The following is a 14,703-nucleotide window of genomic DNA, read 5'->3' as shown; positions in this document are numbered from 1 at the left end:
GAATGAAGAAGCACACTGAGAAATGTTTGGGAATTTGCAGTTTAACCAATACAAGAAGAAAGGAAACAGAAATAAGAGACCTCACTTTAAAAAAGGATATGAAAATTTAATATGCCTATGATATAATCATATACCTAGAAACTTCAAGAGAATACAGACACTAAACATGTGGTTAAGATTTTTTAAATGCTAATAAATATTTTTCCCAGGTATTTATTTGAACATGAAAAAAATGACACAGTACCTGCAGCTGTGAAATAAACTCTCATAGAAATAAACCAAAACAACTGTAAAGGATTTATAAAACTTACAGGACTTAAGACAAATTTTACTTAGGGGTCTTAAAGAAAACCTCAATAAAGAAAGTGCCACACCTTGCATATTTCTTAGTGGTTGTCTAAAGGTGAAATGGTGTTAATCCTTTTCAAACTTAATTTTCATCTTGTAATACTAATCACAATAGATTTTGTAAGTGGTGCTGGGGATTGAATTCAACCTAGACAAGTGTTCTATCACTAAGCCATATCCTAGCCCTAAAATAAAAAAATAAAAAAAAAATTTAAAGATGAACACACACACACACACACATATATAAATAAAATTAAGGATAATTTCAACAAACTGCCTTATCAAATAAATAGTAACATAAATGATCAAAATAGTACAGAACTATAACAATGGAATATAACACAGAACTTGGAAACAAATCCTAGAACATACATAAAAAGTTAAAGATGCACAGTTCAAATCAGTGGGTAAAGTGAAAACTACTAAATGGGTGCTGGAAGTATTTCTCAATTATCTGAAAAGAGTCTAATTTAGATAATCATCTTACATCATATATCTAACAGATAGTTTAAATATAGAAAACACACACACACACAAACACAAACACCCCAACAGAAGAAGATACAGGCAAACACTTTATCTTATTTTGGAGATTATTAGTGTAAAGCAATAAAAGAAAACACAAAAATAAAGGCTAACAGGTTTGATTATATAAAAATGCAAATTTCATATATTTCAAAAACCAACACAAAGAAAATTAAAAGATGAATAACAAATTAGGAAAAGTATTTGTAACAAAGATGCATATGCTTAATTTATAGCTTTTAAAAATTAGCTCTTTGATTGAATAAAGATCATGTGCACAGGGTGAAACTGCAAGCCAGATGAAACTGTTGCTATGGATAGAAAGCCCTCCCAGACCCTCCTTCCAGAAATAAAACAACTACAAACCTGTGTATGTATTTTACTTCTTCTCCCTTATACATAGCCAGGATAATTTCATTCATACTGTTCTATACTTTGGGTTTTTATTTTGGTGTTGTTTTATTTTCACTTAATAATATACCTTGGAAATTGTTCCAAATAATCAAGTAAAGATTTTTCTCATTTATTTTCAAGGTTGTATTTATTTCCATTATATAAAGATATCAATTATTCAGAGCTCTTACAAATCAATAAGAAAAAACAAAGAATTTTTTTTCTTATTAAAAAAGAAAAGAAAATGGCTCAGAGCTTAAAAAAAGATGTATAACTAACCAATAAATAAATGTGTGCATATATATACACATACACCCCTCAAAGTCATTATCGAAGAAGTGAAAAATAAAACTACTAGATACCATTTTTCATTCATTGAATTGGCAAATATATTTAAAAATGATAATTATTCAGCACTGGATAGGATGGGAGAATCAAGTCTTCCTATCACTCCCAATAGGGTGCATCTAGGTACACCCATGCTGTAAAGTGGCAGTCAGCATGGAGTCATAATGGTTCTACCCTTTGACCATCTGCAGCAATTTATCTTCAGAGAATAAGGAGAGTCATAGCATTTATATATATATATATATATATGTATATATATATATATATATATATATATATATATATATATGTATATATATATATATACATATATATATATATATATATACACATACATACATACATACATACTGCAGCAGCATTTTATTAAAGTGAAAAATCAGAAAAGAATGCAATGCCCAACAATAGGAGGATAATTAAATTATGGTATAACCCTAGGATAAACCTACAACAACACAACCTTTCCAATCATTCTTTTGAAGTCTATTTAACAACATAGGAAAGTATGCATGAAAAATGTTAATTAAAAGCAGTATAATACAAAACTATACACAAAGAATATGGATTTGATTGGGGTGAGGTATAAGATGCAGGAGGAAATGGACCAAAATGTTAACAATGATTTTTGTTTATTTTTTCTCCTTTATATATATTTTTTAGTTTTATAATTTACTAGGAAAATACTTTTAAGTTAGAAAAAAAGCAATAAACATTGTAAAAGGAGATTTCAGAATTCTTCAAAGATGACCAGTACACATTCAGATAGGATCTGTTCTACAGGCACTCCTGAGTGAGTTATTATCTGTGTAGAGCACTAGAAAAACACTAATATTACTCACACATTATGGTGTCCTACTTTACAAGAGCCTATTTTGCTGCGCAAATTTATCTCAGAAGAGAAAATTGCATGTGCCCATATGTTCTGGTGCTGCAATCTCAACAATGAATTAAAGGACCAAATCTAGGTTCTTATATAACCCAGTTAAAATTGGGAGTACTTGTATGAGGAGACTCAATTATCTCTGTTACAAAGAGCCCTTATTTCTCTGCCGTGTGAGAGGCATCTGTCAAAGATAAATTCCTGTCGTTTTCAGATTCTCTTTATTCTCTCTAACAAAAACCAGCCCAGGGAAATAACAGTTGAGTTGCACAAAACCAGTGTTCAGACTTCCTGAGAAACTTGTCTTGAATTCAGAAGTCAAATTCCTGACCTACATCAACCTTAACAAACACATTCTCCTTTAGTAAACAGCCACACATTGATTGCGGGGTACTTCAGGATAAAATCAAGACCTGAAGTCTATGTATTCTTTTCATGAGCGTACAACTACAGAGGTTTTATTTTCCACTCTGTATTTAAGAAAGGAAATCTGGAGCCTGCTTATCTTTCTAGCCTTATCTCCTATCCAGTGCCTACTCCTCCTTTAGACCACAGTCAGACTGGATGAATTGATTCCCTAAACATGCCTGGTGTCCTTTCCTCTCTATGCCTTTCTTAGGCTGTTCCTCAACTTGTAAAATTCTTATCTTAACCTTGCACTCCCACAAGGCCCCTATGGAATGCCTTGAAGAATCCTGCTCCAGTCTTCCAAGTGGAAAGAACTTTTCCTTCCTTGTATCTCCCTTAGTAACCTGCATCTTTCTCAAGAAATTTTCCAGAATCCTTTCATGAGGTAGTGAGAAGACACTGGTTACATAGGAGACACTTTGATTAGTGTCCCAGGTCCATTCCTTGCTAGCTGTATCACCCTGAGCAAGAGATTTAACTTCTAAGACATGGTCTTCTTATCTATAAAGTGTATGCTCCTTCCAGAGTTCTTGAGAAGATTAAGAAAAGTAACATGAAGTACCTAGCAACATATACTCAACAAATGGTGGTTGCCTTTCATTTTTCCATTATTAGATCCTGCTGCATTAGTAATTCTATTGTACTGTTTATTCTCTTCATCCAACAGACGTACTGGTATGCATGTATGTACATGGTGACTACAAATTCCACATAAGCAGAATTGTTTGGTTCGACTCTGTGTCTCATAGCCCTGAATTCTGTGACCTGTATATATAGAGAAAGCACTAAAAATATTTTGAAAAAAAGTAAATAGTATATGAAACAAATCTACAATGTTAGATGTGTTAGACATGCTCTACATGTGTTAGACCCAGAAAACCAGATGGCTTTTTTTTAAAGAAATAAGAATTAACAATTCAAGCACCAGGCAGCATTTCTAGGAGTAACAATAGGATTGAAATAGTTATATCCAAGTCCTGAGTCCTTATAAACACACCAGCAAATGTAGAATGAGTACAATAAAGTGGTCAATCTTCTATTTTCCCCACGTCCTGGATTCTCATTACCTTCTAGCCTTTGGATCTCCTCAGTTGTCACTTCCAGTGTTTGATCAGATAGAGAAGCAACTTGGATGACCTGAGAGAAAAAGAATAAAATGTGTAAATGTGTGTATATTTGTTTAAGCAGAGACAATTCTGTCTTTTACAAAAGACCAGGAAACATCAAAGATCAAAGATCTCTTGTTTTAAGCAGCTGTCAGTGTCTTGAACTATAAACTAAGTCTCAGGCTTTTCTACTTTCAGGGTGGTAATTATATTGCAGATGATCATTCCAGAAGAAGAGATTCATGTAAAATATTACATGACAAACTTAAAAGACCAAAAGGATAACTTAGGACAAGAAACATGAATAAGAGCTTAAAACTACATCTGTTCTCAACATATTGTGGTCTCAACATGACACAGTATTTCTTAAAAATGCAATACTAACCTACAAAAATGTATACAGTATTGACAATGCTCATGTAATGAGGAAATAAATTTAATTATGAATATACTTATTATATAATAAGTTACAGTACTTTATACCTAAATACAGTATTCGTTTTTCAAACTTTTCTCATAACTTAGCTTATAAGGCCCAAAATCCAATTTGAGTTATGCCAATGTAACTCTTGTTTGGGGGCTAGAGAGGTGGCTTATCCATACATTTAAAAATGAAAGAAGAAAATGACTTGCCCAAAGTAACAAAATAAATTACAATGGAACTGAAAAGACCTCAGTCATAGAAGAAGGAAAATCACTTGAGTTCCACAGGGGACAATATTCAAAAAAATTCTGAATCTGGAATTCTAGATTCTAAATATTGAGTTAAACGTAGAAGGTAAAATAAAACCTAAGCCATAAATTTTAAGAATTTAAAGTAATTTAAATGCACATTTACTTACTTTACAGAATTCTTACTGAAGAAAAGAGAAAAATTTCACACCATCTTTATGTAAACATTCAGACCGCATACCAATTAATCCTCCCACAGGTGAAATTTGAAGAATCAGAAACAATTCTTCTGCACAATCCCTAGAGCTGAATTTAGAAATGTTCACATAAAGCAGCACAAGTTGGTTTTAACTCCAATAGAAAGATCATTAAACTTACCAGTTGGGCAAAAGTGGTAACTTTTAGTCTCTTGAAAAGCTCATCTTTTTTGTATCTATAATCTGAAAAGCAGAATAAGACATGTTTATCTGGGTCTATTTTGCTTTCTTAAACATTAAGACTTTCTAGTCATCAAGTCATATGTTATATCTTTCTAGTCATTTATATGCTTTTACATGTATTATTTCATTTGATCTTCATGATATGCTCAGAACCAGGCAGGCATGTAGTGCTACCATCTCTTCATTTCCCCCTTGGTTTTGGTCTTCAAGAGCACAGTCTGCCATTTTCCTTTTACTAAGCTGTCTCTACTGTGGTCATGTTGTATGGCATGCACTTTTGTAAGCTGCCTCAAATCCTTTTCAGGACAAACAGGGAATAAATGTCTACATTTTACAAAGGAGGACAGAGATCCAGAGAAGCTGAGTTACCCCAGACCAAATGGCTAGTACAATGTTTACACCCTACTATTCTGACTTTGGCTTCAAAAGAGAGCAATCCTTTTCCTGTGGTTGAAACTATGCTAGAGACATTGGGACAACGTGTGTGCATGCACGAATGCATGCTGGGCATGAAGTTGTGACTGGTTCTGATAATATCAGTTTCTCTTAAAAAATGAGTTTTGTAAGACAAAAAAGTTCTGAAGATCTGTTCTATAACAATGAGAATATACTTAACACTATTAAACTGTACACTTAAAATGGTTCAGATGAACAAATTTTATATTTTGTGTTTTTATCACAATTAAACAAAAAAGTAAAAGCCAACCTAAAACACTGACATTTATTCAGTGCTATCTTTACAGTTTTTATTATAACTCAAATGGGGGGTACCTTATACTTGTGTTAATAGTTTTCATATCACATTAAACAGTTACTAAAAACTGAGCCAATGTCACTTTATCAAGTATCTAACCTGTAGATATCTGTTAGAAGTTAGTTTCCTTAAACTTCTGAAGATGACTGTCAATCCTGAAGCATTTTCAGTGTTGAACTCTGCCCACCCTTATCCTTCCCTCCTCTTCTAGCTTTTTGTGTTTGTGTCCAAGACTCCTTAAATACTGCCTCATTATTTCAGAATTACTGAAGGTTAGCTGGATAATTGCTATGGCCTTCACAGCATAAATGTCTCATAAACCAAGACTCCTAGCAACAAGGGAAAGGATTAAAGGTATTTAAGATTATTTACTTTGTGTTGCTAATCAGTTCCACGAATTCTCAAAAAACCCAGCATAGACCGGATGGTTACTTTAGAGGATAATGTAAGCTTGGTTGAACAAATACCTTGATATTCAGAGTCAGGAGATGACACTACCTTGAAAACTAGTCTTCTATAAATATTTCAAGACTCTTTCTTGCAGGGAATTAAAACTTCTGTTCTAAAATGTCTTGAGGAGAAAAATTTGGCAAATAAACTATCACTTATAGAAAATTCTTAGAGCAGCTTCTTCAGCATATAGTAAGGTAATAAGGCTCAATAGAGCTTCCAAAATCTGCCAGGATGAACATCTGAACAGGCTGAGCAGAAGCTTCAAAAAGTGAAGTAACTACAGCATTCCCCTCCATTGCCACCAACTTCACACCAAAAGTCACCTCCGTAAATCAAAACAGCAATAAATCAGTCATGGAAAAAGTTGATAACTTTCAAGTCATTTGTACATTTATCCACTGAAATTCTTTTAGTATGGTTACATAGTTTCAAAGACTTTTAAGCATAAAGCATTAAACATTAAAATCCCATTTAACTAAACATAGATTACATTAGACAAACACCAGGCTTTGCTGCATCCTAAGGACTGGCATTCCTATCGTCCTCTGTACAAAGCCCCCTGCACTGTACCCTGGAGCCTGAATGCCACATACCTGGTTCTGGTTTAGAAGAAGAGCCATCAGTAGAACTTTCTGACATTATTACTTTGAGATAAAAGATCAAATTAGACGTCTTATAGTAAGTTTTAAACTCTATCAAAAGGATGGCTTGGAAGGCTCTGTCAGCCTTCCTCGCAAAAGCAAACAGCTTTAAGAATGGAGCTTCTGCTACTGAGGCTTCTCTCAGATGCTGGTAGGAGACTAGAAAATTCCAGCTCAGATGTGCTATCAAGGTTTGCTTCTCCAGTGAGCCTAGGATCTGAGTCTGCCTCTCTCGAGTTACTGGAAGGACAGAGACCTGACTATCTAGGATGTTTCACATTGGGTTCAACTAGTGTCATTTAACTACCAGGCTTTGTAAACAGTCAATAGTCACAGTGTCTGTTTTCCCCAGGTAGAGTTGAAAGAATGTTCAGATTACAAAGGATTTCTGCGGTTTGCAGGCATCTGTTAAAATGTGTTATTAGCAAATAAAAGGGAAGTTGGGCTCACAGTGGAAGACAAATCAAAGGAAGTACACCAGGACAAGGTCTGATTTCACAGACAGAAGTGGCATCTGAGGTAATGTGGGCAGTGATGGGTTTAGCTAGAGTATCTTGCAACTACCTCTCTCTCCACCAAAGAACCCTTACAACAGAACAAGGGAGGAGAGAAGGAAATAGCTTCCAAAATGTAGATACCAAACCAGAACTAAGGCAATTCTGTCGAAATGAGCACAAAGCAAGTGATCAAGTTAAGTGGAAACTCTGGCCTTATTAAAAGGAAGCCCCCAACTTCTAAGGGAGGAAGGTGAGTGAACATTTTCAAGGATGCTATTGCAAGAGTATTTCTTTTTGGAGAACCTACACTAAGGGTTTAGATATTCAAGATATCACACTGTACTCTAAAGAAATGTTTTAAGCAAGTTTCTACCAATTTGAGTAGAATGGGACATTTTTATGGGACAATTTCTGGTGAGGACATGTGAGCTTACACTTAGCTACAAATGGAAAGGGAGTCAAAAGAGACCACAAACTCAAATAGAAGCAGGCTGGATGGATGTCGCCTGCTCTGGCTGTACTGAGGATGACAACAATGAAATGTAGGTGAGTAAACAAGATTTTTTTCATGGTTTGGAAATTCAATATATTTCATATATGTTTTCTATGGACACATATATGTATATACTTAAATAATAACACAAAATGTATAAAAAGAAAAGGGGAGGATCCTGTAATATTACACATTTTTAAAAAGTGTTTATAGCACAATCTCTTCTAACTGAACATGGTACATAAAGGCAGTCAGTACAAAGCTGCTCCCAAGTTCACATCTATAGTACAGGGTTTCCCTGCACTGCAGCAATTCAAAAGGAACATTATCATTTTAAATTGAAACGTCTGTTGTATAAAAAAAAATTTCTCATGCATTCTAGATTTGTAATTTTCTCTTCCAAGAAGATATATTTTACCAGAGTCAAATGCTGGACTGTGACCATAGGACACTACCATTAGCTAAATACTCCTAGCACTGGATTCTCCTACTTAAGATACAAGCAGATCCATCTTAGGAAACAGATGTTTCTAGTTCTTTAATTCTGGCCAAGGCATGTATATTTTACATCAGTTTTGAACACAGATTGAAAAATCATGATTTTTTGCAAGGGCAATATACTCTGTGACTTAGTAAGATATCTTTGTAGTAGATTAGTTTTTAAAAAAGGATGTGCATGAAATATGATTTTTAATTAAGAGAAAACAGACTGCAGTGAATGGATAATGCCGAACACTGTGAATAAGCTCGCTCTTTCTCACACCTTTAAGTCTTCCATGAATACTCTTTAATTTATACTCATAAGAATGTTATGAGAGAGAGATTATTATCCTGTCTCAGGTACAGACCAAATAAGAGGAGCAAAAAGATTAAGTACTTTGTAAAAAGCCACAAAGGCTGCAGCACAATGCACCTAGAAAATGGGTATGAACCACTTAAGCAGAGCTCACTCCACCAGACCCCACTCTGCATTCCAATGATGATATCCCCTAAAGGATTCAAGTTGGGCAGAACTGAGATTCACAGGCCACCATCTTAGCAGCTGGCCAGGAGGGTACCCAGTGATTCCCACATACTTCTAGGCAGCTGCCAGGCTCACCTGACTCCCACAGCTCTCCACATATGTCAGCTGTAGAGTATGGTGGTTAGCTGATAACCAGCTTACAGAACATTATGGAGCTCCATTTTTCCAAGCCATCAATAGTGTTACTCACTTTTTTTGATCTCTTCTAGCTTCTCAATGTATTTCGTCATACTGTTACCTAAAAAGAAGGAAGAATTTTAGATATGCTATAAATGGAAGAAAATGAGTAACACTGTGAAAACAGAATGGAAAACAAGTACTTCCTGAGCGTCCCTGGCCTGTTCCTATGGGATTTTGGACAGTGGGCCAATGGGCCATACACAGTAAACAGCCTTTTGGATTACACGGCATCATTAAAAGTTCTGGAACTGAGGAAAATATTTTGGTTAAATGCATTTAAGCTAGGGTTCATCCCCGGAAAAACATTTAGAAGTCTCAGAAAATACTAATGATTATTTATATCCATTTTTTCCCCTTTTTGAGTGAAAGCTCTCTACCTCTCTATACCCCCTTGTCTGTTTGTGGGGAAGATACATAGAGGACCACCAAAAAAAGAAGCAATTTTCTTTGAATGTCTGAAGTGTGCCCTTGTGGCTACCCAAGCAACCCTTTCCTCTCTGCTTTGTCTTTGTGGTCTCCTCTTTCCTGAACTTGGTCTTCACTATTCATGCTGATGTTGCAGCCTGAACTAGACCACACAATTTGGATGCTAGTATTCACCATAGGCTTGATTTGCTGAGAAATAACAGCAGGTTCCCACCACTATGGAGAGTCCCCAGCCCTCATGTTTTATGGTCTGGTTCTATAATACTAGGTTCTAGCCAAGGTGGTTTGGAGAGTTTTCATACTTTAAAACTGGGCCAGAATCATTCTGGTTTTCAAATGAATTAAATTCTAGCTCTCAAGCCAGGGACTATTATTTTTTACTGGGCATGCTGCAATTTGATTCAATTCAGCACAGCAAGCTCTATCTGGCACCTGAAAGTATGGCGAAAGAAAAACATTCAAAATAATTTCACATTTCTAAAACTGTGCTCTTAACATTAAGTCTTGAGAGGGCTAAATCTAACTAGATCCCAAGTTCGGATCAAAGAAATGCTTCCAATTAATGACATGGATTGATGTTTTCAAGGACTATTTTAAACTTTTCTTCATGTTTGGGTCAGAGCAATGAGAGAAAAATCTTGCTCTGAAAACCCAAATACATTATCAAAACACAACTTACTTCATTTGTTGTTATAAATTTTCTATCATGAATTCATTATGGAATAAAAATCTACTGTTTTGGTTTTCATTTTAAGACATACACTCCTTTTTTTTTTTTTTTTTTTTTTTTTGATACTGGGGATTGAGTTCAGGGGCACTCAACCACTGAGCCATATCCCCAGCCCTTTTATGTATTTTATTTAGAGACAGGGTCTCACTGAGTTGCTTAGGGTCTCATTGACTTGCTTAGCACCTCACCGTTGCCAAGGCTGGCTTTGAACTTGCGATCCTCCTGCCTCAGCTTCTGGGATTACAGGCATGTGCCACTGCTCCTGGCAAGACATACACTCTTTATCGGGACTAGAAACAAAGATTCAGTGTAGTCCTAGACCCACACTGTGTTCTTCCAGAAGCTGAGAGAGAGATGAAGTCAGTTAGGACTACTCAGAAGGCCTGAGGCTTCTCAAAAGAGATGTATGGTCAGAAGAGGCACAATAACCAACAAAGAACTGATTAAAACCAAATATGATCTTTTCTAGGTTCTTCAGCCTACAATTGACCTAAGAAGTGATAAGAACTCCAGAGAAAAAACACATAAATTTTTCCTGGACTTACACATCCCTCCTCCCCACTGCAACTCTAAACTTCTAAACTTGGGCATGGAGCTACCTGATCAATGGAATGAGAGAAGACTACAGCAAATCAGTATGCTCTTCAGCTTCCCACCACCTTATTCTTAAACTATTTCAGAGGAGCTTTTGGTTGTATGTCCCTGACTCCCCAACAGCTGCACAGTGTTGATGTGGTGGTTGGTGCCTTTGGCTAGGGAAGCTTCAGGCAGTCCAGTCAGAAATTTGGAAATAAATTTCTCCAGTGACACAGCAAGATAGTAACTAAGCCAGGTCCATTCCCAATCTCCCGGTTTCTAATACGGCTCACAAAACACCTGGCTTTTCTAGCTCTGTTGTTTTATTAGTATTTACTCATTTTTGCAGTATTACAAATTGAACCCCCTCCCTGCCCCCACCCCCCAAAAAAAGAAATTGAACCCTACCATTGAGCCACATCCCCAGCCCTTGTGTTTTAAAAACACGATTCATTGTGAGGTAAACTTGTAGGAAGTGCCACTTCCTAGACCAAAAGAGGTGGGGACCATCTGATGTTAATTCCCTGAGGGATGGAAAATAGCAGCCAACCTCATTTATACTGTCTTTATTATTAAAAGAGTACATTTCCAAGTGACAGTGGTTTCTACTAACGAAGTGTCTAAAATTAATTTCCTTATTAATTATCAACATTTTCAGTGTATTTATACAGCATTCCATCTTGCATCAGCAGACCCTCCCGTGAGGCTCTGAGGTAAGCTGTGCCGCCTACCTTTTGTTTTCCTACCAAAGGTGATGACAGACAAGATCTTTTGCAGTTATGCACATATTTGGCAAATTTATGAAAAATTCAAGAGGGCCATTAATAAGAAGCTCTTTTTATTACAGACATTCATTCTATCTAAGTGTGGAAGAGAAAAGTTTGGAGGAGAAAAGGAAAGAGAGAGTTTCCATATTGCTTCTATTAGGATGACTGACCCCAAATCAACACAAAATCCCTAAATGTGATTTTAGAACGTATAAACAGAGGCGTTGTATCCTACTGTACACACTTACATGTTAACTAAGTGCCTTATCCAACTATATCTAATTGCATCAGAAAATAGTTTTTTAAAAAATATTTATTTTTTGGTTGTAGATTGACACAATATCTTTATTTATTTATTTTTATGTGGTGCTGAGGATCGAACCCAGGGCCCCAGATGTGCCAGGCAAACACTCTACCCCTGAGCCACAACCCCAGCTCAGAAAATAGTTTTTGACTACCTTTTAAAAAGACTGGAAGAGAATCAACTTCATAATTCACTTATTTATAAACACATTTTTAATATGTAAAAGGAGTCTTAAAAACTACCAGAGAGCTAATTTTTAAAAAATATTTGAAATTATACATTACTGCCAAATTTTGCTAGATTAGACTAATTTAAAAGAAAAAAGACAGAGGCTCTCCATTACATTACACTGTCTAAAACTTCTTGCTCTACTACTGAAGATGCCAACTTACCCACCTCCTTCAGTGTTGCCTTAATTATTAAACTTGACAAACTTCCTGTCAGCCTTAGGTTCTCTAACATAATACCTAGTTAGCTCACCCAGCAGGAAGCAACCCGCTCCCTCCTTTGAACTCCTAAAGCACTGGCTTACCACTCACAAAGCATCTGTCACTGGACTGGATTAGTTTTATGTACTTTATTCAATGCAGAGTCCAAGATTATTTATCTGTGCACCTGAACACATACACTTACAACCTTTATACCTCCCATTGTCTAGTGGAGGAGATGCTCAAATATATTTGCTGAATGGAATATACTATAAGGATCTACCCTTTGAAAAATCCTAATAGTAAGTTGTTTAATAATGTAAATAATCACCTTCTAATCTGGCTTGAGTTTTTGCACAGCTGATTTTATTTAAACTATGCACAATTTGATATATAAACAATTATGTTTTGTTTGGACTACTCATATGACCGATATTGACTCAGGCAACTGAGAAGTACATAAAGTGATATTTGGCTTCTGCCTTGTTACAACTTTAAGTTGCAATGAAAGATACGTAATAAAAGTTTTACAATTAGAATCAAGAGAAAGGAACAATTCAACTCTATCAATAGTCCTGTGCAAAGGTAGAGTACAATTGATTAACCGAGTGACTCATTCATTAGACATTTTTTCCATTGGGGCTCTATAATTTAATAACATTATTTGTACTAAGCCTGAAAGAAAAGCCAGTGATTCTGAGCAGCAGTAATCTAAGGTGGGTAAGATTTATAAGGCATGAACTCAGTTGCTAAGAGACAACTCTAAGGCTTTATTTTTCTTCAATATTTCCCTCCTCTGAGGAGAAGTTCTTTTGGCTCAGAATTATCAGAAAGCATGAAAAGAGGCACAGTGGTCCTTTGTTAACCTCAATAAGTTCTACGTGTGTATAGTGCACCCTGGTTTGTAAAAGCCTTTCACATACATCTCTTCCTTTGACGTAAGAGACAGAATTAAATCCCAAATAAAAATGAAGAGCACCCAGTCTATAATGAGTTTGAATGCTTAAGATCAAGGCTATTAGCAAGTATTCAGGAAAAGTAAAAACTAAAGAAGAAAAAACGAAATGAAATATTCTAGTTTATGCAGAAATACAGGAAGGAAAATTTTATAAAAATAAAAATAAGCAAAGACTGAATGGAGAAAGTTTGCAAAATTTGGAAAGTGCCAAGAAATGTGAAATGAGATTGAATATAGACTGAAGTAAGAGGTAATGCATCTGGCAGAAGAGTTAGAAGAGACTAATAAAGGGAGAGCCCTGTGGCTTGGGAAGTGTCCCTTAATCAGTCTGCAGCACTGCAGAACAGAAACCCTGTGAGGGTGCTTGAGAACACACAAGAGCCCTGCTGTGCTGGCTGAACAAAATGCCGGCAGGGGTTTCTTCAGGAGCATAATCCACTCATGGCACAGTTTGGCAGTGCTGGGGAGCTGGGAAGATACACTCAGGCACCTATAGAATAAAAGAAATGCTGGAAGTTCAAAATAATTCTGAGTTTTCTAGCCATGGTTGTATATCAGTGTTCAGGTTTCTATGAGGAGTCAGAAGTAAAGGAACAAAAAATAATCTTTATGTAGGAGGAAAATATCAGTTTCTGAAGAATTCAGCAGATGATTTGGGTGAAGATCAGAGATACTTGGTTCTTGATCGAATTCTTGATTTGTGATTAACTCTGAATTGCTCACTGGTAAGAAAAGATTAAAGACCCTTCCATTTAGCATTGAAATAGGAAATGCTCATTCATTCCTGTGCCTACTTCCTCTGACTGCAGAGCTTAAAAACATTCTGTAGATGAGAACTCCTAACTCTTACTTGAGCTTTGAAGTCTCTCCTGTGTTTTCTTACCCAGGACTCCTCATCTTTTCCACCACACGCCACAAATAGCAATGATAATATTTGAACAAAACGCTGGGGTTTGGGCTGCCCCAGGCCTGCTGGCTTCAAAGGATGATGGGTTCTGGGTCTTGGTACATAACAACAGGTGCTGCACACCAGGTAGAAGACCTCCTCTGAACAGAGAAGTCAGTCACAAAAATGTACAGAACAGAATACCAACATTACAATAAAATCTCTCCCCTAAGTTGACTTTAAAATAGATTCTAAATTTGAAACACACACACATACACACACACACAATCAAGTCCTAGAATAAGATTTCGCTCCCACACTAACTTTAAAATATTTTGAGCTTTAAAGCACTGAGGCATGCTTTGGCCCTTCCAAAAACTATTATGAAACTAGTTTGGGAGACTCTTGTTTCCAGGAAGATGGGTAGATATACTTTACTCCTCCAGCTGAGTATGACAAAAAATGC

General features: G+C 36.0%; 1 protein-coding gene across 4 annotated transcripts in view; it reads right to left on the bottom strand.

Moving 5' to 3' along the window:
- Positions 1–14,703, bottom strand: part of Cep41 (centrosomal protein 41) — a 42,530-nt gene that overhangs the window by 9,217 nt on the left and 18,610 nt on the right. For all 4 annotated transcript variants that reach the window (XM_076860405.2, XM_077110461.1, XM_076860426.2 and 1 more), the window contains 3 exons: positions 9,173–9,220; positions 5,059–5,120; positions 3,970–4,039 (listed from right to left, as the gene is read on the bottom strand). In XM_076860405.2, coding sequence (XP_076716520.2) covers positions 3,970–4,039; positions 5,059–5,120; positions 9,173–9,220 — 180 coding nt within the window. The remainder of the gene's footprint in view (positions 1–3,969; positions 4,040–5,058; positions 5,121–9,172; positions 9,221–14,703) is intronic.

Source organism: Callospermophilus lateralis, chromosome 1 (genome assembly GCF_048772815.1).
Source record: "Callospermophilus lateralis isolate mCalLat2 chromosome 1, mCalLat2.hap1, whole genome shotgun sequence".
In the NCBI taxonomy this organism is placed as follows: Eukaryota; Metazoa; Chordata; class Mammalia; order Rodentia; family Sciuridae; genus Callospermophilus; species Callospermophilus lateralis.
The sequence above is the reverse complement of the archived record's forward strand: the minus strand, read 5'-3'. Positions and strand labels throughout refer to the sequence as shown.